The sequence below is a fragment of the Hetaerina americana genome, unplaced genomic scaffold (genome assembly GCF_022747635.1).
Source record: "Hetaerina americana unplaced genomic scaffold, ioHetAmer1.1.p SCAF_8, whole genome shotgun sequence".
NCBI lineage: Eukaryota > Metazoa > Arthropoda > Insecta > Odonata > Calopterygidae > Hetaerina > Hetaerina americana.
This window is the reverse complement of record NW_027287427.1, coordinates 4,502,521-4,525,860: the sequence shown is the minus strand read 5'-3', so window position 1 is coordinate 4,525,860 and position 23,340 is coordinate 4,502,521. Positions and strand designations below refer to the sequence as shown.

Sequence of the window (23,340 nt, the reverse complement as noted above, 5' to 3'; positions counted from 1 at the left end):
AAGGAGCAGCGTCGTTCTGTGGATTTCTGCGTGAAACTCTGTAAATCCTGAACGGATAATTTTCGTTTAATTACCAAAGGCTTATGGTGAGGTTAATATGAAACGTACCGCGTGTTAAGAGTGGTTTAGTCTGTTCAAAGAGGGGCGGCAAGCAGGGGAAGAATACGAGCGTTCCAGAAGACCAGCATCGTTGACTAATGACCCCCACATCGAGAAAATGAGTGATCTCGTTCGTGCAAATCGACGCTTGACTATCAGGAAACTTATTTAAATGTGTGGAATCTCGATTAGATCATGATAGGAAACCCTGACTGAAAAATTGAGGATGCATCGGTTCGCCGCCAGATGACTCGCACCTCGCCTGATGACAGCAGACCAGACGCAACATCGAGTTCTTGTCTACCAGGAGCTGTTTGATCGAGCTGAAGAGGATGGAACATTCTTGCCCAGGTTAATAGCAGGCCATTGGGTTATGGATGACATCGAAACAAAAGTGCACTCTTCACAATGGATAGGGGAAACATCCACCTGCCCCAAAAGAGCTCCACAAGGTCGCTCGAATGTCATGGTGATGTCGACTGTTTTTCGATATAAGGGGCTTATACATCACAAATGCTTACCTAAAGGCCAGGCAGACAGCAACGAGTAACAACTTGGAGTTATTTAACGCCTGAAAGAGGGAACCAGGCGAATACGGCCCGAACTTTGGAGGAGCGACGAGTGGCTTTTTCAGCACGACAACGCGCCGCCTCGTTTGACTCTCAGAACTCGCGAGTTTGGAGGCAAAAATAAGACCGCTGTGCTTCCCCCGCCCACCCTACTCTCCAGACCTTGCCCCATGTTACCTTTCCCTTTTCCGCAAACAAAACACTACGCTCAAAGGAAAAAAAGGTTTGCCAACATTGCAGAAAAAGGAAAAATCGACCTTATGAGCATTCTGGAAGAAGCGTCGAGGAATGTTTCAAAAAGTGGACACACAATGGGGATAAGTATATGCGGGGGGAGGAGATTACTTTGAAGGGGACAATGACCAATAATTTTTAAGTGAAGGTTTTTGTAATCAAAAGGTTCGCGAACCTTTTGAACGCACTCAATACTTAAGAAAGCAATTGAAGTTCCCTATGTGCGTTACCTGGTGCATAACTGTTTTAGTGATGTGATTTTGTAAGTTTCATACTTATCTCCAGTCCTTCTCATGCCTTTTTAATTATACCCTCCATAAATACGTTGAACAGCAACGGTGATAATGGGCAACCCTGCCTTACACCTCTTCCTAACACTGCCCATCCGGACTCCCCCTTCCCCACTCGCACCTGAGCAGTCTGAGACATGCACAGGTTGCGGATTAGCCTCCTTTCCCTCCAATCTATTCCTATTTTCTGCAATATACTCATTAGTTTTTCCCAATTCACTCTATCAAACGCTTTTTCGAAATCTACGAAACAGGCAAATACCTCCTGGTTGTGTTCTATATTCCTCTCGATTAATAATCTCATTACGGCAATGGCATCTCGCGTACCTCTTCCCTTCCTAAACCCAAACTGATCATCCCCTAAGTAGTCATTTGCCCTACTCTCTATCCTTTTGTTTATGATCCTGAGAACAACTTTAGCTGCGTGGGATATCAAACTTATTGTCCTGTAGTCCTCACATGATGTAGCCTTTACCTTTTTCGGAATAGGAAGTAAAACTGATCTCACAAAGTCCTTCGGCCAGATTACTTCCTCATAAATACTACGAATCAGCCCATATAGCCTCTTCCTCCCACATTTTCCTAAACATTTCAATAGTTCCGTGGGAATGTTATCCACCCCCACGGCCTTATTTAGTTTAATCTCCCTTAATGCCCTTTCTATCTCATTGTCTAGTATGTCTGGACTTAACCTATCTTCATCTACGCCATATTTTCTTTCTTCGTCTATGCTTGCAGCTCTATGCTTTAGCCATACACTTCCTCTGTATAAATTCTTCCATATAATTCTCTTATTTTTTACTTCCATCTCTCATCGACCTTTTTTGCTTCAACTAATATTTTTCCTGATTCATCTCTAATTATCATCATAGGTTTTCCCGTGTTTACTTCCTGAGAGTGTTTTAGCTTCCATGCAAGGTTATATGTACTCGTTGTTTATTACCTACTATTTTAACCCTTTATTTGTAAGCCCTCCAAATTCTTACTCTGCTTCTTCCTCCAAGTCTCTTTTACTCTGTTTTACCTCGTGCCATAGTTTATTTATACTTCCTCCAACATAAATCTGTGTTTAAAATCTCTCATTTCCTCTCTTGTCTATCTTTCTAATCATCTCGTCCGTTCCCATTTACTATTCCTGTAGTTTCGTTTGCGATTTTCGAAATCCCTATTCTTATTTGTTCCCATTCTTCTTCCCAGCTCTCTTATAATTGAGGTGGCTTCCTTCCTCGGTAGTGTTTTTAACGTGACACCATCACTCAATGGCCACCCCACTGGGGTCAGACGCCATTACAGCTGCCTCACTGAGGAACGGACTACATTCACATCTACATCTACATAATACCCTACAAGGCTCCGTAAGGGTGTGTGGCGGGAGGTGTCAGGTCATTACCCGTAAGAGGGCAGAAAACCACATTTAAAACCAACACATACCTGCAAACCCATGCCCACAGAGGCGCAAACATTCATGCAAAAATCCCTTCATCTACACGCACGCAAAAACATATACTATCATCTAACAAATAATTCTACCTTAGGATGCAGGAAGAAATTTACCCAATGACGTGCAAGTTTGAATTTGAAAAGTAAAAAGGCAAAACTCCGCTATCACATGGTCATGCAACGGTCTCCTTACCCAAGGACACAGGTGGGAAATGCTGCAGGTGGCGGGAGGGTCCCCCCGCAGAGAGAGACGAAGGATGGAAGGGAATCTTAAGAACAGACAAGGCAGAGCAATCAATACTGTAAAGAGCACTTCATTATTCAATGGTTTACCGATGCGGTCATGCGGAAAGAAAAGGTTTTGACAACAAAACACACGAGGTTGGTGAAATTGCATGCCATTCAGTAGAACTAATTATTCCCCAGGCATCGTAGGACTTGAGTAGAACTAATTATTCCTTACTACCTTACACGCATTTCGAGTCACCAATTTTATTAAACTTACGTGGGTTGTATGTTGTTTTAACGCAAGTGTTTGTTTGTTCTATTATTTATGGGATCTGAGAGGCGTGACCTGATCTGAAGTGGCAAAAAGCGCTGGATTCTACTTTATTTCTCCCAATATGCGACTGGCGCTCTTGCCTACCAGCTATGCTAAACCCTCAAAACGTGTTCGTGTAAACTACGCGCTACAAACTGCGATGCCTCGGCAGTGCCTTTCGTATGGTTCCTGCCCCTCGACCGGTCGTTGCTATCCCTGCCATGTGCATACAATCAATATTGTAATGGAACATATAATCGCTCCCTCCAATAGGAATCGGCCAGTGAATCGCTCAACCCTTTTCACAAACGTCAGGATTTAATAAAAAGAGACGTTTCAGGCGTGATATGGTGGAATGTCATGATTAATTGAAAATTGGCCATTTTTCACAAAATAAATTTCTTATTTTGTGGAAAATTGCCAATTTTTAATTATTCAGGACTTAAGCCAATGTGGAGGAAAAGACGGATGTAATAACTTCAAACTTTAGTTTGGAATTGAGTAAAATAAAAATGGGATAGTTTTACATTTCGTAGGTATTTAATATATTTTAATGACCATCAGATGTATGTCTTTTTTCGACTAGCTCAGTGGCATAAAAAACTGACCCTGATGCTCAAAAGCACACCGCCAAGGCAATCGGAGTCTACACACATCCGTGGCGGCTCCGGTGATGGAATCGGCGTCGGAGCACAACCGTGACCGTGCGCGTGACTCCCGCCCTCCCGACCCAACCCAGCAATAAGGGTATCAATGCTTTGTGGTCCTTCAGTTCATACGATCCGTCTCAAGGAGGGCTGGATCTCTTTCTATCCAACACGTTCCTCCAGATGGTAACTCCTGCGCGAAAACGGCCGTAACCCTTGGGGGCGTGTATTCAAGATGAGGGCTAAAACCAACGCGCAACAACACCTATTATCAACAATTCATTTGATGAACCATGGTTTCTTCAATGCGTCTGCGTAGTACGTACGATAAATACGCGAACTGGTGCAAACTAGCGGCTATGATGCGGACTATAGCCCCACCCATTAGCGGCTCTAGTTGCCCGAGACCCAATGAGCCGTCTGTGCTTGTCGGATCGTCGAGCTGTGCGTATGGTGCCAGTTATGTTAGTTTCTATGGTCCTTGTTTTTACTGTTTGTCGAAAATGGAAATTGACGAAATCACGGAGCAACGAATCAACATCAAGTGTTTTGGTGATGTGTGATAAAAGTTATCAAGAGATTACTGAAATGTACTTGACAGCTGTTTACGGTTAAAATGCTCTGAAGAAAACATCCGTTTTCAAGTGGATTAAATCAAACCAAAAAAAATCAAGAAAAACCGATCGAAAATCAAAGTTATGCTCCTGGTTTTCTTTGATGTCGAAGGTGTTAATTTCTTCCTGAAGGACAAACAGTAAATATTGAGTTCTTCCTCAAAGTTCTCAAGCGTTTGAGAGAGATCGCGTGCGTCATGTGCGAACAAATCTGACTCAAGGCAATGGATGGAACCTTCGCCATGGGAATGCACCGGCACATTTAGCTTTGATTGCTCGCGCATTGTGGCAAAAAATCCAATGACCTTGATCCTTGATCATCCTCCTTATTCGCCAAATCCCTCGCCCCCTGCGACTTTTTCCTATTCCCAAAATGCAAAAATGTGATGAGGGGACATCACTGGGAAGATGTGGACACAATAAAGCAAGAAACGACGAGAAAACTAAAAAGCCTAACTGCCGAGGACTTCCAAGGGTGCTTTAAACAGTGGAAATGAAGAAGATGGAATAAGTGCATAGCAACGAAGGGAGAATACTATGTTGAAGGGGACAAAATCGATGCAGACTAAATTTTGCAAAATAAGGTTTTTATGGCCACAGTTTGCATATTTATTGGACAGACCTCGTATATGTTCCTGGCATGCTCTCCCCACATTGCCCGATCAAACGACTACTGTGAATCCCATGAGTGTTACATGGTGCGTTATTTCTGTACTTCGGGGGATTTATATTTTCGGTCATAGGTCTTTTCGCTCTCACGGGAATGTAATGTTATTCGGAAATCCGAAATCACACCAAATGGACTCCTCGCGGGGGTTTGAGGAATGAGGAGAGAAACGAGGCCGTCAGAGGCCCCCCCCTCCTCCCCTCACCCTCCGCACCCACCACGCCCACACGCCTCGCCCCCCCCCCCCGTCCCCCCCATCCCCCCGCGGCAGACGGCGACCGCTGTCGTAGGAGGGGGAGAGGAGCGATAAAAACCCCGGCGCGCCCCCACGGAGGTCCCAGTTGCACCCCCCATCTCCCGAAGCCTCCCCCTCGCACAAGCACCGACGCAGCAGCACCATGTCTCTGGAACGCGCAGTTAGGGCCAAGGTAAGCCCCTCCCCCCCGCACCCCTCCGATGGCGCCCCGTGTCGAGATGACTTTGGCACGGGGCGATGTTCGAAGCACGACGGCATCTCTGAATATTATGTTTGCGTGGTGCTGAAAATTCGAGTGTTTGGCGGTGCTGCTTGCACTAAATGCATTAATTTCGCAGTCTCTGCGAGCAGCCTTCCTCCCTCTTTCCGTTCGCGCGGCATTCAGTCACCTCATTCCAAACTTACACGAAAAATACTTTGTAAAATTTTCTTTATTTAGATTTTTCATCTGTTAATGCCACTTTTGCTTTTTCTCAGGCATTGCTTGAGTTTACTCAAAGACCCTTTCTTAGATTGATGTTGACATTTATCGTCGTTGGAGATGATTTTTAAACGTTTTTAGTGGTGTGTGGAAATGATGGTTGACTTTGAAATAGCTTTGACTTTGATACTTAATGAAATTCCTCGATGAATATTTTTAAATAGTGTCGCCATGTATGTTATATGTTTCAAACAAGTATATAGTTTACTTCTGGTCACTGAGTATTGTGAACAAACTTAGGTTGCACCCAAGTCTGAGAAGTTTTGACCCGAGGTGACCTCCCATTCACTAGATCCACCGAAATATAATATTTTGCGTCAAAACTTTCTTTTTGCGGTTCTGAAAATTTTCCCAACGTTCTGCAAGTGATCTAAAGGGCACTAATAGTCTCCGCGATAGTCAAATGCCCCCATAAATATTTCGTGCTCTACCGTACACCCTGACTGTGTCTGACACACGTATCCTCTCTCTCCCCCGTACGGTGCAGCTCGCCGGGAAGCGGGACCCAGAGCAGGAGAAGCAGGCGCAGGAGTGGATGGAGACCATCCTGGGGGAGAAGTTTCCCCGCGGCGTCGCCTACGAGGACCACATCCGCGACGGACAGGTCCTCTGCCACCTCATGAACAAGATCTCCCCCGGCTCCGTGGCCAAGATCAACAGCTCCGGTGGGCAATTCAAGATGATGGAGAACATCAACCTGTGAGTCCGCGGGGGTTTATTTGGGGACAAATGCTGGTCGCGGGGAAAGTACGAAGGCTTCAGTGGAAACACCATGAAGAATTAATTTCTGTTATTGAGTGCCTTATAACATTTATCCGTCAGCGCAGAGACAACGAACGTAGCCTTCAACATTGAAGTCTTCGCGAACTCGGTTCATGGCGAATATTCTGGTGTGCCCAATTGTGAGTTACGTTTGAAAATACTTCTGAGCGAACGCTTGCTGCTTCCGAGAGCGACGCCTGGTGATCGGGGTGGGAGAGCCGGGGAGGTTGTTTCCCTCGGGCAACGGGCGTCCATCGACCGAGCCAAGATGTTGGCCGCCGTCGGAAAGAAATGTCAGATTATTCCCATCGGCCAAATTAATCTGCTTAGAACAGGACAAATCCTAGAACTCAAACAAATATTTCATGGCATCATGCTTTCCTTTCATCCGGAAGTAATCTGTTCTCGCCCTAACTTTTCTGCAATTGGATAAAATTTGTGATGTTCTTGGAGTTCGAAGGCTAATTTTTATCCGGTATTAACTTACGGCGAAGGCGCAGAACGTAAAATTCCGCGCACGTGAGACCAATTATTGTCCCGGACCGCAAATCTAAGGAAATGACAAGTCAGCGTTTCAACCCGCACAGCAAGGAATGAAAGTTCCAGTTCATGGGAAGGAATATGTTGGTAGGCTTAGGGAACGGGAAAGGTTATGGAAATCATCGAGACGGCATTGAGAGAACGTTTGTGAAGACATTTAATTGTTAATTCGCCCAAGAGAGCACAATGCCTCCGAACGGTTTACTTCAAACCTCCCAATCGTCGTTCATTTCCATGTTGCATTTCCGTAAATGGATGTGATACTATCGAAATCCGTTATATCAATGCAATAAATTTAATTGAAAAAATAAAACAGTAAGCACGACTAGGTAAAAATCAAAGTAAGCGTAGGCTATGATATGTCGGGATAGAGTTCACCTTAGATTGATTCCCGTACCCATTTAATCTGTGGTAGTCACGTAGTTAAATAAAATCTGGATTAGGCACAAGGATCGTTTCTATTCTATTTTTATGGAGTTATAATCTCGAATGAGATGTTTCCTATTTCTCTAATAATCTGCGCGATAGAATAAGATTCCTTATACTTTCAATTGATTTTAAGCTTTTGATTTTCAGCGTCAAGAGTTGCGATGCGAGGCCAAGAGTTATCTTGGTGCAGCATGCAGCCTGTTGATTTTAAATGTGGCCTTTGGCCATCCAGGTGTCCACAAAGTATTTAAGAATATCTTATACCACGTATTTATAGCCGCGTTCTCTGGCATGCTCTCGCACCATTCCCTGAATAGCTTAAAATGATGCGACCATAATTTACTCAACAAAAGCGATGGCATGTCGGAGATTTCCTCACTAGAGCTATTTTGCTAGCTCTAAGGATGTAATTATGTAATCAAGGTTCATCTGCAATGATAATCTACGAGAAAAGCTCCAGATATCATTGAGACATCACCTCCAACGTTCGAGTACTCCTGAACGCCGAAAGTGCTAATGAGCGGTGTCGTAGCCCAAGCACGTCCTTTACGCTATTTTTCTGATTGGGCAGCACCAATGAAGTATTTCCACATGTCTGATATCCCCTTCAATGATGTCCTTTTTACAATGGCAGCAGAAGTGTTTACTACCGTGAGGGCAATGTCCGAAGCATCGGGTCAACCGTCCGTTTCAATTGAATGAATTCCGTCTTCGAGCATTCTTGACCATCTTCCAACACTCTCCCCAAAAGCCTATCGGAGCATTATCATGGCCTTGCATAGCATGGGCCTTGGCTAACGCTGTTTTCATTCAGGCAAATGCGTCACTCTTTTCCTCGGCCGAAGGCGATCTCATTTTGTTCCAACTTTCAGCAGCCCCTAAGCTGACTCAATACTCGATTCAAATCAATGAAATGTTCACAAAATATATTTGCACAACAAGCTAACTTAGTATAACTTGATTCCAAGTTATCGCACAATAAATAATGCGAATTAAAATTTTATGAACGTCTTTATTGGGTGCACCAATAATATATAATATTGCCAAGTAAAACGTGTCACTCTTGTGTCAGAAATAAACCCGAACGATTTTCGAGCCTCGTCCGACGGTTGGGCGTCGAGCGTGTAATCGACGAGGCCATGAGTCGAAAGTATGACACAGTGGCAGCAGATGAGCCGAAGAAAAGGTACGGTAGTATTTTTGTCACCGGCCTTATCCCCCAGGGAAGAAATTAGGTCTCACTCCTTTTTACATTTAAGTAGGCATATGCAATACATGAAATAATGCATAAGTACCCTTGAATGATCCGCTTACAAAATTAGGTCACTAATTGGATGCTGGCTTTTGGAATTTTAAGCTTTGGATATTCGTGGTGCCTCAATGGCCCTCTCTCGTTTCTCCCCAAAAAAATGCTTTTGGGGAGAGACATGCAATTTGTGTATTACGTTTTCCGTTGGAAGAGAGACCTCAAGGGACCTCATGCAATAGTCCTCTATGTGTGCATTGTTTTCGCCACATTTATTAAAAATAATTTTAATAAATCTTAATCGCTAAGGGATCTATCGTACAAACGCTTGCTTACGTATATGCTCACAACTGTAACCTAAGGCATAATTAAACATTTATCAGCCTGTTAAAAGAGTTACGAAATATTTATTTAGCTGATAGAGCATCAAACATCATTAAAGAACTAAAAAAAGATTTCTAATAATGTGCTTACTTCAGCACAAACACGAAACTGATCAGTAGCCAAAAACGTGTCGAAGTCAAATGGGATCTGTCATTTATAAAAGTTGCATTAGTGTCATTGTTATGGTGTAACCATTCATCCCATGAGACGAAGTAAGGGGAGATCGTATCACTCAGGTCGTTTATAAAAGAGAGAAGCCTATAAATGGCCAACACTTGCCGCCCGTAGTTTCAAAAAGACCCCCTACCATGCACAGAGCTCTTTGTTTGTTATCCTTACCATATCCCTTTGCCTCAAAGAGCACGTTTCCGAGCCGTACGATAGAAATAAATCAAAGTAATAGGAATTGTTAAAGAATGCGCCGACCGTACGGCAGACGCAACTGAATCACCTTAATTAGTTATCGACGCAATTATGATGGAACCATAAAACAGTGCCATGGCATTTGTAATTGGACAATGCCAGAGAAATTGTAGCTTACGATTAAGATAGAGCAAGTACAAATGCATGTTTTCAAAGTATCATAATGAAAGGTCATTCTTTTTGCAAAATGTAGAGGCTTGCTAGATTGCTTTCTACATGACACCGTTCCTCACGGAAAGAGACGTGGTAATGAGACTGGTCTCAGGCGAATGTCCACATACACGTACTATCATCCACAAAAAACATTCCATACATCTTCCAACAAAATCCCAGTTCGGAGGCTTCGTGCTTGGACTCTCCCCCCTCCCGCCCAATCCCTCCCTCCCGCCGCCCCCATTTCGTGGCTGTGGCAGTCATTAGGGGAGGCGACCGACAGCTGAGGTCATTTGTGCCATTAGGGATGGATGGGAAAGAATGAAGGGTGGAGAGAAACCCGGCGTCGGCATGAGCCTACTCTAATAAAGAAAGGCGTCAAGGAGTCACAAACAATTTATCGTCCCATCCGACGGACGGCGCACTCACTCAAAGTGTTCTCCATTGAGAACTTCAAGTAGGGATCGGGACACCACTAAGAAATAACTGCCGCCTCCAGGATTCGGGGCCTGTCGATCAGGGAGGGAAGACAGTACGCTAGCCACCGCACCAGCTCGGCCCCCCCATTCCGTGTCCCACATTCCATGTCTCCCATATCCAAAGGTCACGCCAAACATCGTCCAGCGTCACCTGGTCCAAAGCCTCTTCCCTTCCCTCCGCCCACTCTCCCCATTAGATGGCTTCCATTTGACCACAGTGGTGTAACATCGAACTGCTTCTATGCACCACGTCCTCCAGACACCTCCCGGATTTCGTATGAATTCCAAGAATGCCAATATTTCTTGGCAAGATTGTTACTTAACAAAATTGCATCGTTCTTATCCGGCGGTGGTTATTTTTTCTTGTGCGAGTCTCCAGTGTTCTTCAAAAGTCTTGCGAACACGTGACATTCAGGTCATTCGCAAATACGTTGTTCGATCAGTGAACCATTAGGAAAAAATATAAAAAAATTATGTTGGCTTTATTTTTTAAAGGTAATATTTAGACTCGACACACTTTCCCCAGAGCGTTTCCTCAAATTTTTTAACGCCATCCAAAAAGTATGACTTCGGAGGCTTCCTTCCATCCACCCATTTTTTCTAGTTTGAGAATAAAAAAGTTACTGGAGGTTACTGGAGGAGCGACCGGCTCCTCGCCGGTCTTTTCGCTGCCCAGCATCTTCTGCTCTTCAGCGAGGGGACATTCGGACAAATTCCCGGGGATTCCCTAGGGACCCCGTTCGTGTCGTACCATTTCGGAGCTAAATGGCCCCGAAATGGCCGTTACACTTTCGCCGCTTCGCTGGCGGCTGGTCTTTCTCAATCCCTGTCGCTGCACAAGGACGTGGGTGCTTGTCCCACGGGAAGACCACGACATCGGTGATGCCGCGGACTTCCCCGTGGGAGGAGGATGCCGCTTTCCGCCGGAAGGTCCTTGCCCGCTCCTGGAGTGCGCTCTGCAGAGGTTCGATCCCGGACAGCGCCGGAAGAGACTCGTTCCCCGTGATCCACCCGATCTGGAGTGCCGCTCGGAGGTTTCTCCTGTCCGCAGCGTGCAGCTTATTCCTTGCGCCGTCGCACATCACGCCGCACCATGCGGGTGCGGCGTACGCAAGGGTTGGGCGTAACACCGCCGCGAACAGGTGCAGTCTCCTTCGCAGCGGAAGGCATGGATTACACAGGATCGGGCCGAGGTCTTGCCGCCGGGATGCTGCGATGCCGGATGCCCTCATCACATGGTGCCGCATGGAGAGACGCTTGTCGAGGACGACGCCCAGGTACAGCACCGTCTCCGCCCAGTGGACCTCCGTCGCGCCGACGAGGATTTCGCCGGGCTCCTTCGGTCCCCTGGAGAAGACGATCGCCTGGGTTTTGTCCTCATTGACTCCGAATCTCCAGCGGGAATACCAAGTGATGAGTTCGTCGACCGCCCTCTGCAGGTATCGCGCCGCCATCTGTTGCCTCGTCGATCTCGCCAGGATCGCAGTCTCTGCTTCTGGAAGTCCCGAACGATCGATTGTGCTTTCTTTGGTCGACTGTGAAAATGAAATCACATGATGGATATATCTTAAACATTAACAGCAGTTTAGTGAGAGATAACAATAATTAAATGCAAAAACCATTTCCGATTCGTCGAGCGCCATCTCTTGGAGTTTTAAGGAATTATTGAAATAATCCCACATCATGACGAATTCTGAGACGTCAAGTTTCATCGTATCGAGATGATCAACGAAGGCTGCTCCAAACTTTAACTTATCACAAAGGGAAGCGAGTATAAGCGCCGGCACGCACTCATTTCATGGTGTCGCGGTGTTTTTGCGATCACCTGGTCAAATGGAAGCTTGCCAAATTTACTTTGCTAAGTCTAATTTTTCCTCCAGAATTAAGTCAAAATATCATTTACCAGAGGTGGAACGTCTCTTCTCGATAACGCTACGCTATTTAGGCTTCGTACATCTAGTCGCAAACTGACCAAATTGGTTTCTTTAGGAGAACGCGCGGATCGACACATGGGGTTTTCTCCCTCTGAAGTCCCTTTCGCAACATATCAGTGTTATGGGTGGATATGGATATGGGTGAGGCATAGGGCTAACATTTTATGCGAAAGGGGTATTTTCTATGGACTCAATCCTATTACCTCTGGCTGGATTTGGAATGTCTGATGATAAGAAAGGATACTGCTCAAGAAGTGCAACTACACGCTCGTGAGCATATATAGTATATATATATATATTATATAAATAAAAAATATATATGAAGTGTTGGATAAAAAACTTGGACAGCAATAAACAATATAGGTACACATAAAAATAACACTCACCGGTTATTTCTTGATAATTTCTACGGGAGTAGCTCTGTATTCCTCGGCAGAAACGATAGTAATCAACACAATACACGATAGACCTATCGTTTCTACCGAGGAAGACGGAGCTACTTCCGTCGTACATATATTGTTTATTGCTGTCCGAGATATATATATATATATATATATATATATATATATATATACACACATACATATATAGTACCTGTGTGTATGGGTGCGTATGACGCTGATTTCATTTCCCATACGCAGTCGAACTTCGACCTGAATGCCACTGCCGGCATTATTAATGATGGGACACATTCTGATAATTGAGTGACTGGTCCAAACTTAAATGCTATCAAATGGTCGAATATTGCATTTGACATGTCGGGTGTTAGTTCCATATGTGATGACTTAGGAGCGGTACTTATCTCGACGCATTCGCCTCGCGCGTGCCTCTTCGCTTTCCGGCGAACGACTCCGGCGGTTGAATCGCCTCCATCGTGGGCAGTCGCTCGCCACGTTGCTTCGGTCGATCACCCTCAAGTGCCGTCTCCAACTGTGACCTCTCGAGTTAATATAGCTAGAATATCGACCATCATCCGTTTTCACCAACGTGATAAATCCTCGGCGTGCTTTTTTCATGGGGTTTAAGCCATATACCACATAGTCATCTTAATTACACAATACGAGTGCACATGTACGTGTTTGCGATTGGACCGAACTCCTTACCTATTTGAATGTGTAAGCACGACGCTGGAATAAAGACGCAAATGCTTGTGTTTTGTAAGAAGCAACCGCTAATGCTTTCGTCGTGCTTGAAAAATACATCAAGGCATGCACACTATTCTGGCTCGTCATAATGTGCCAGTTCAAAATGAATCTAGCGTGCCTGATCAACGGACCTCACGTTCAGGCGCCAATATCAAACCCTTCCTCATCTCTCACCGATCCGGGGACAGCAGCGGAGACTCATGTCCTCGATGTTGTCGATGAGACAACACCCGTCAGTGCTCTGGATTCAGTTCCGGGGTCCTTCACCGCCTCCTCATTGCCCGGGGCGACCTCCCTCACCGACGACGTTTCTTCCTGGGGTGTCGCCTTCTTCTTCTTCTTCCACCACGGTGCATTCTGCAAACTATCCTCGATGCATTGCCCTTTCGCCACCGACTAGCACCTCCGAAGGGCTCTCCCAATGCTCATACGAAGGTGCACGGAATAAATCTCACCTCGACACCTTGATAATCAGGAGCTATTAATGAAAAACCAGCACGGTTTGCGAAAAGATAGTTCCTGCGAGACACAACTTGCGCTTTTTGTTCACAATATCATTATTTCGGGAGAGAGCAATGTTCCAGTGGACGCGATTGTTCTAGATTTTAAGAAAGCCTCCGACAAAGTAGCTCATAGTAAGTTGCTCGCAATGCCGGGAGCATATGGCATTGATGAAAATATTTGGGGTTTGATTAAAGACTTTTTGAATGGTCGGGTTCAAAGAGTAGTGATAGATGGAGTTGGCTCAAATGCAGTAGAAGTTACTTCAGGTGTTCCCCAGGGAAGTGTTATCGGACCTTTTTTATTCCTACTTTACGTTATCGACATTGACTCTGTACAGTCACGAGTAAGATACGTTTATTTGCCAATGATGGAGTGGTTTAGCGTAATCCTGAGGACACAGTGGCTTTATCAAACAACCTCAATGGTATGCAATTCTGGGACTACACCTTTTAGTTAGAATTAAGATTCAAAAGAGTGCATAGTCCTAATGTTTTGGATCCAGTAAGAGCAATTCCCTCTCGAACGCCTACTGCATTGGACGCACCGAAATGGAATTTGTAGACTCAATTAGATACTTATGTCAATGCCCTCACTCAAGACCCATCCTGGGTGAAATACATTAGGGGTATATTTGGGCAGGCTAACAAAAATTAGGATTTATCGGAAGAGTACTGGGTAAATGGGATGAAAAGATCAAAGAGAAATGCTATCTTTCGCTGGATAGGCCTAAATTAGAATATGCTGCAAGTAAATATTCAATTGTTTCAGGCTAAACTTTGTGGAAATGCATTTTAATTAAATGAACAATACGATGTATCTTTCCACTGTTTTTAATTAACGTACAACTGCACATATTCTTCATTTAATTATGCTACAAGTATATGGGATCCTCACGAAGTTGGATTGATTGCCGAATTGGATCGCGTGCGGTGTAGAGGAGCTAGATTTGTAAAACGTTGTTATTTTAAGGTTTGTAACGTATCCAAAATATTAGAGGAGCTTGGCCGGGAATCATTTAATGGAGCGAAAGTTAAATTACAGATTGAAGCTTGCATAAATCGGAAGGATGTCTCTGTAGCAATTAATGTGGAAAATGTATTATTACCCCCATCGTACTATGGTAGGAGAGATGAACTCAATAAAATTAGAGAGATTCCGTGTATAAAAGATAAATTTAAGATGTAATTTTTCCCACGAACGATAGGGGATCATAATAATCGATCGCGGTAGCGAATGTTCGGGTAAAAATTTGTCTAATGTGTATTCACCCCGTCACGCACCCTAGCGGTGGCTTGCAGGGTATATAAATAAATAAAATATAGTAAAATGTCTCCACCCGAGTTGCCCCACCCTGACCACTCCTGAACTGACTGCATCAGCCGACTGTGTCCTTCATAGGTCACATTCCGGCATTTCCTAGGCACCCCCCTCCAGCGACTAACCCCACGCCCCCTTTCCAGCGCCGCATTGACACGGCGTCCGAACACCCCCGTGTCCATCAGACGGGAATAGTGTGCGCCCCTCACATTCACTCGATTTGCTATCAAAACGGACTGCCGAGGAAACTGTGCTAGTATTCCCACTTAACTTTGAGCAACGTAAGTTGGTTGAAGAATGCAACAATTTCAAAGAACAAAAATCCTCCCTCTTGACCAGGATCCCGTTCCCAACTTTTGGAATTGCTGCATTTTAACGCATAATGGACAATTACTCCGTTAAAAACTATTGATGCGCCATCTCCCGCCGTTCTTTGGATTCGTTAGTTAGTTGTTCGAGCACTCTCCTGGAAAGTCGAAGGACTTGGTTCTGACCCTGGATGTCAATCCTTTTTCTCGTGGAAATTTACTCAGTCCTTATGGTCAACAATCTATTTTTATCTAACGCCTTCTCTTATACTCTTTTTAAAATATGTTTTTAATTGGCTTAAGTTTGCCTTCACCTTACGACGAGGGAAGTGGTTTTGCAACCAATAATTTTAAATAGCAAAATCATGAGGTGCTTTATATCTTGCTGTCTTTTAAGGAGATTGCTTGATCCTCCTGGCAGGAAGCTCGAAGCCCAAATATGTGCGTTGTTTTATCTGTTCCTGCTGTGTGTCCTAATCTCATTCCATGATTTGCATGGGAGATCGGTTGAACCAAAAACTGCGCCACAGTGAGACTCATATTACGTCAACCAATGTTGCCAAAGGCTCCATTAACAAAGAATTGCCATGGTTAATTGTCACAAGACTGGCTGGCCACCACTCAGCGGAAAAAAAATCTCAAAATTTCACCTCATTTTCAGGTTCCAGCAGGCGCTGAAGGCATACGGCGTCGCAGACGTGGACGTCTTCCAGACTGTTGACCTCTGGGAGAAGAAGGACATCGCCCAGGTCACGACAACACTTTTCGCCCTCGGCAGACAGGTAGGAATTCTATTTCCCACCCACATTCCTTGTACATATTTGGAAGAGGTTTTCATTGTACGGCAAAAAAACAAAATCATTGGAGATGAAATTGTACCAAGAGGCTAACTAACTAGAAGTTAATCCGTGGTGAAGTTCATTCCATGAAGTTGAATCGTTCATATTTTTTTAATCGGCGTAATTTCAAATCGAATAATTGATATGTTTTGTCAGAGAGTCTTCTAAATGTTTTTCATTTTTACAAGACCTTTAGACGTAAGTATACCTTCAGTCCATCGCGTAAGTCGTCTGAAATTCTAGTCAATAATCATGGCGGAATATGATAACAAAACTACGAAGTTGAAGAAAGTTCAGTTAAGTAAATTCACATCAATAGATGTCAATTCACATGTTTATTTCCCATTTGATGGTTTTCAATTATCCATTCGATGATCAATTCTTGAATTAAATCATTTAGGCGTGAATGTAAAAGGTATACATGATGGGATTGTTCAATGCAATACGGCAGAAGGGGTATGGCTGTATCACAATATATTGTTTTTTCTTATTTTTTTTAATTTTGTAAGTCTACTATATGACTAAATGACACTATGATATGTTTTAAGACTGACTACTGCATAGTTTATAGCTCTTGTTATATCATGTCATTGCCACCCGGCTTATCGCCTAACAGCAATGTATCCTAAATAAATAAATTTCAATTTTCGAAACATTGGTAGTCAGGGAAACAAAGGAGAAGCAACGGTGGCTCATCCCACCGGATGCTCCTTTCTTCACACTCGCTCTGCTCGCGAGACGACAAAAGGTGACAGCGACTCGTGCGTGCTTGGTCTCCGTCTCTGGGAGTGACCCGCTCTTCCGGACGGAGGAATCAATGATTATCAAATGACATCGATCAGACAAAGTGCCGGAAATGCTTTTTACTTTGGTGACGCCGTTGAAAATATAAAGTTAGTCTGACGGTGGCCACACGGGGAACAGCACCGATTGGTGAACGCCTCAAGTGAGTGTAGCGGGTGGTGACCAAGCCCCTTCCTCCCCCACCACACACCCTTGAGGCGGCTTGCAGGGTATTATGTAGATGTAGATGAAGTGCCCCCCAAGTGAGGCTCTTGGCCATTGGCAGGGCGGTCGTCAGGGTACCCTCGGAAGCCAGCATGGCAGGGGAACAAGCTGGCCAGGTCATTTCATCCGCAGCTACACCGCAATCCGTCGCGGAAGTTACGTAGCTTCCGGTCACGAAGCGCTGACGGCTTTCTTCCAAGAATAAGTTAAGAATTCTTTGTAATTTTATGTGCCACGTATTCAGGAAGCTCACTCAAAATTCTTCAGGGAATATTTTCATTGCAATCTTGTTTGCTTCTTTATTCCGGAGCCGTTTTTTTATATTCCTTCCAAGGGCAATGGTTTGTCACTCTCTTTAGATGTGTGAGGAATTACTTTTTGTAAACTAATACGAGCATGTTTGCAGTAGATGCTCTGTTTGTATGTAAATATTTTGCCATTTAGCGCCACTTGAGGGCAGTAGGAAATTTTCCTTGTATTTCTTTGACGCAAGAAAAAGGTTGTGGGATTATTCCTTACACATTTATGTTTGCAAAACAATTTGTTTCGAAGATAAGTTAAACTACCCGCATTATGGTTTTCGTATTTTTTCGAAATACTTTGAGTTTATCTCCTAAGATTCTCTTTGGATTTTTATAATTCCTTTTGAATGATCCTACGGGAAAGATGAGCGAATTTCCTCGACTAAATAAGAACCCTCCGATTTATAAAACTCTCCAGTTCGTAGTTTCCTGACAAATCTAATCACAACGAGTACGCCGAATTAATGGATATGTACGCTCGGGCGAAATATTGCAGAAAACTGTGCCTTAAGCATTTAATTACTTCCCATTTCGCACCCTTATCGTATGGCAGTAGTGACATCCGGAAAACGATGAAATTTCCACGTCGCTTCCGTTTTTGGGCGTTGAGATCTCAGCGGTCCATGCACTGGGGAGCCGCTAAGGGTTCTTTGGAGCCAGGGGCGCCTTCTCTCAATTCCAAGGGACGGGGGAAATTGCGCCTTCGGAGGGTAGCAGACCACGCCTATTTGGTACAAGAGTGGATGGCCGCGCTCTCATCAGGAGTGCACTCTGCATTCCAGAGTATTCCGGCAATCTTCGAAACTTGGACCGCAAAGGAACAATATACGAAATCCTACGTGAGCGCCCCATTGAAAAGTTAAGCCTAATTTTCAACAAAGAACGAAGTATTTGTCGACGCACTTGTTACATTCAGGAACCGAGAAAAACCGCCTTCTTTGAATTTTTTAAGGAGTTTTAAAGAGTTTTTTTAAGGTTAAGGCTTTTTAAGAATAAGTGTATAGCAGCCACTGGGTGATAAACTTCATTCATCATTTCAATAAAAAATGACGAAGCGTGAAAAGATTAATGGAAAGAGATAGAAAACCAAACTTTAAAGGGAAAAAACGACCACAGTTTTACAATAAAAATGAGAACGAAAAAAACAAATAGGAAAAAATATTCTTATTTAAACAGAACTATTGTTGATTGGAACCAGCTGCCTGGAGGTTAATTTGAGCCCTTTTCATCCAATTTTGGGAGTTTTAAGATTAAGTTTAAAGCAGTGACTGGGCGATAAACTTCATTGATCAGTGATTATTATGCTATTGTACTTATTAAAATATTGTTCTGAAGGTGATGTGGAGGGCGTGAGAAGTTGTATTGCAAAAGTGTTATGTTGTAAAGTGTTGTGTTAACGGTGCGTGATTTCGAACGGTATATGAAATTGAAGAGTGCGTGATTATGGACGGAGCGTTGTAGGTGTGGTGTAAGCCTAGGCCTTGTGTGATGGTTAAGGTGCGGTTGGTAATCTTAAAGTGTCATTGTATGTTCGAGCATTTTGTCCCATATCTGTTCTTCTTGTGTATGTATGTGCATTATAAGAGTGACCGTTGACCAGACTTGACCGCTGCCCCCAGGACAATTGCCTAATTGCAATGAGGTTTATATGATAATAATATCACCACTACACGCGAATAGATAGGTCGACTGCCAATGTACGATGCCTCATCATCTCACTCTTTGCCAAGTTCAGCGATCTCTTCTTGAGCTGTGCTCTCTATTTCTCTGGTATTGCGCTTTGCTCGCTCATTTGTTCCGATTTTAATTTGCCTTCGACTTAGCCTTTGCTTTCCGCTCCGGAAAATCGTTCGGAGTCATTCCACAGTCATGGTGGATGCTCGCACCCGCCGTTTTGGCCTCAGTGGTTCCACTGGTGCTGCGGCCACGTCCGATGGTGCTCGATCCCTCACTCGCTGTGAGAAGGCTATTCCCTGGAGGCGACGTGTCTCACCCCTCCCTCTCTCTCTTCCCTCGCCCGCAGACGTACAAGCACGCCGAATGGAAGGGGCCCTACTTGGGGCCCAAGCCCTCCGACGAGTGCAAGCGGGAGTTCACGGAGGAGCAGCTGAGGGCCGGCGAGACCATCATCGGTCTGCAGGCGGGCCAGAACAAGGGCGCATCGCAGGCGGGTCAGAACCTTGGCGCCGGCCGGAAGATCCTGCTGGGAAAGTGAGGTGCCCCCGCGTGCCGCGCCGCCCCCGCGTCACCGGCCCACGCACCCCTCGAGGGGGGCGCACGCCACCTGGCGGGCCGTGCCGCGCCGCCTGGTCACGAACCGCCCTACCCCCCCTCTCTCTCTCCTCCAGCGCCCGCACTTCGGAGACGCGGCGGCGCATATATGTACTATCCGTCAACTCACGAAACACTCTTTTATAAATAACAACGGGAGAAAAACAGGACATTCTGGCAAGGGATTGGTAATAAAAATATTTGACCTAGTGAGCTAAGAAGACGTGAAAGAGAACTTAATTTTCTCTGACTATTTTAAAAGCTGGCGAAGTTTCAAAAAAAATTGTTCATAAGTGTAAAACCAAAGTGTTTTTCTTTTCTATCAATGAAATGTACCAAATACTTGAAAATACATTAATGTTGTGCCAGAAAAAGTTTCTTAACTGTTTTTTAAATGATTTGCAATGTTTGGTAAGACAAGGGTTTCGGTTATTAACTGCATCTTTATTTAAGATATATAGAACTAATAAGGTTTTTATTTATTTTTATAGAGTTTTTAGTGATATAAATTATTTATTACTATGAAACTTACCACAATGGAACCCTTACCAACATGCACCTCAATCCTTCTAAACATTCAGAAAGAGGGCGCAGACATCAACCCGAAAGCAGGCGAGGGCAGAGGTCGCCTTGTACTGAGCCCAACGGCGTTCAGACATTAGTCGTCTGACATTCACGGGGCAGCGTGGGGGGTCAGTTGCTTCACCTAGGCCGCTTGTCGTTTCCCTGGTCCCCGAGAAATCACGCAACTTGACTGAAGCTGAGGATATCCAGAGGCACCACCGGGAATCGAAACCGAGCCCTCTGTTCAACAGTCCAACGTTCGGCTCACTCGATCAACGCGTCCCCTAACAATTTTGAGGAACGAAAGAAAATGAAAATCGCAAAAAACTTGGCATTATTTTGAACCCTGAGAATTCAAAATTTTCTATTTGTATGCGACCATTTCACATTAGATCTGGATTTTGACTGAACGACTTCAAAATTAATAATTTGCAACAGATCGAATAATTATAGTTTTTCATTTCGACGCTTTGAGATTTACAAATTTACACTACAGGTGGTCCACCTGAAGATGACGTTGGACGTCGAAACCCGGGTCGCATCGAAATAAATTTTCATTGGAATCACAAAGTTACTATTTTTTCATTTCCTTTATGAATCGATTCCAGAAATTTACACCGAAAACCATCAATAAGACCGGTGGTCCTCATCAAACACCAACTCCATACTACCAGCCATGCGTATAGCCTGCTTCGCCAGTGGGAGGCATACTTCAAGTTTTACGAATGCAATTTTCCTTCTGGAGCATAATAAAACCACACAATTAATGAATACTTAATTGAACTACCGACTTATTAAAATTTTCGCTATGAAATAGCAATCAAGCGACTGATTTCCTAGCTGGCAATGTTTAGTACGTAATAATCAAATCATTAAGACCACCTTTTATCCTTGGACGATTGAATGCTCCACCTTATGGTCTGCGGCTTGAGCACCGTCTTTTTTTTACACCAATCGAAGCGTGCCCGGACATTTCCAAGAATTCACGACGTGGAACGAGTAAGATAAACATATGACAAACGGACTCGGTTGCCAACGGCGCGTCCTCATCTCTGAATATCCCTTGGCAACCGACCCGCCATTTACTGGATACGAGAGTCGTTTATGAAGCCGTTTCAGTACCTCGCTCATTAATAACGTTCACGCATGCCTACGAATAGATACTACTAAATATAGTTGGCGCCAAAATCGGGTTAAAATTAAAATGGGTGAAAACACACGAAAAAAGCTGGAATGGCGTGATGAGAAAAGGAGAAAATTAGTTGATTACGAATGAGAGGGGGATACAACCCCACCCGACAATATCTTCAATGATAATATGATAAAAATCGAGAATATTAATTTATTTCACGGAGCAAGTTCAATTATGAACGTGGCCAACGGGCATTACCAAAAGGGCGTGGGGTCTCGTCTGTCCCTTCCATTCCCACATTTCCCATTCTCCTCTTCCCCGATCAACCATTGCCCTTAATCCCACTCCGCCTCCTCTCAGCAATCTCCTCTTTGCCCTCTTCCCGTTCGACCTTGCGAATTCCTCCCATCTCCCGCGATTCTTAAATAGCCGTCGTTGGTCCCGCCCTCTGCCGCAATTACGTATTTTCTCTGTGCACATCCCAAAGGCCTTTAAATCTACGCTTATCCCATCGTGTTAAAGGTCACATTTTTGTCCCATGGACCATTATTTTTTCATTTGCATCGCTAATTAACTTTTCTTACAGTTTTCACTTACCTTTTTCCCTTAGACATGATTGATCTCTATGATCGATATTTTGACTCATGAAGTCACTTACTAATCCTTCATGAATTCTTCGGGCTGAAAACTTTCGTCAAATAGCACTCAAAATCGAAAAAAAGTTTCAAATATTAACTGAACCGCTCATTTAATGTCAAAGAAGCCTCACAAGTTTGGACCTCCCGGTGACAACCCACCGCGCTCTTCCGATCACCCTTTCTGCTTCTGTCCTCGTCGGACAACCCTCCCCTCTCCGCCGTCGGGAGATTCCTTGCCTTTTACGGCATTTAGTGTCGGCATTGTGGAAATACTGCAAGATAAATATTTTCTTAATATTTTTTAGAAATTCAAATTTTTTATTCATACGAAATTTGATTTCCAAATTTTTTATCCATTCTTAGATATTTCTACATTATATTTTTCTTGACTATTAAGTGTGGAATCAGATATCGAAGATTTAAGTGGCGAGAATGTGAATTTTAAGTGTGGTTTACTCAACATGGACTCCATTTTGGCAGTTTTAGATATTGTTTGGTGGCTTTAGTGTTTATCTGTCGCCATACCTTAAAAGCAACGGATGTTTCACTGTTCTATTCGAAATGGTCGCGGAGTAGTGAGATGAATTTGGTAACTGAAAAGTCTAACATGGCTTGGGCCGTGGGACACATTTGCGTGCATTATTTTTCCAAATACAATAAGTAGAATAAACCCATGAAAAAGATACATTGCAGATCAACGCACAATTTGCTCCAATTCTTCAAAAATAGCCAGCACCCTTGTGCGTCGATGCATCGATGTCAGCACCGCAAACCAGTGCTTCCGGAAAGAAGTCGACTGGAACCTCGTTCAGGCACCTCGTCACGCCCTCTTTGACGTTACCCAGCGTTCCAAAATGGTTTCCTTTCAAGCTCCTTGTTGTTTTTGGAAACTATAAGAAGTCCGGCGGTGCCACACTGAGGCTGTAGGGTATCTGGGGCAGCGTTGTCCCATCTTGTGCTCGGTACTTAACGAGGGAGGTACGGTGTGGTTGTCGTGGTGGAGCATCCAGTTGCCCAATGTCTCCTTCATGACGCAATGCATTCTTATCCTTAGCCTTTCGAGGACATCCACTTAAAGACGGTAAATCTGTTCCTGAGACACATAAACCCTTTGTGGATAAGGC

General features: G+C 44.2%; 1 protein-coding gene across 1 annotated transcript; it reads left to right on the top strand.

Moving 5' to 3' along the window:
• The first annotated feature begins 5,398 nt into the window (after positions 1-5,398).
• On the top strand, positions 5,399-20,256 carry Mp20 (Muscle protein 20). The gene is made up of 4 exons (XM_071596262.1): positions 5,399-5,529; positions 6,326-6,537; positions 16,124-16,244; positions 19,635-20,256. Exons 1-4 carry the CDS (start codon positions 5,500-5,502, stop codon positions 19,824-19,826), a joined length of 555 nt encoding a protein of 184 aa, XP_071452363.1. The 5' UTR covers positions 5,399-5,499; the 3' UTR covers positions 19,827-20,256.
• The last annotated feature ends 3,084 nt before the right edge of the window (positions 20,257-23,340 follow it).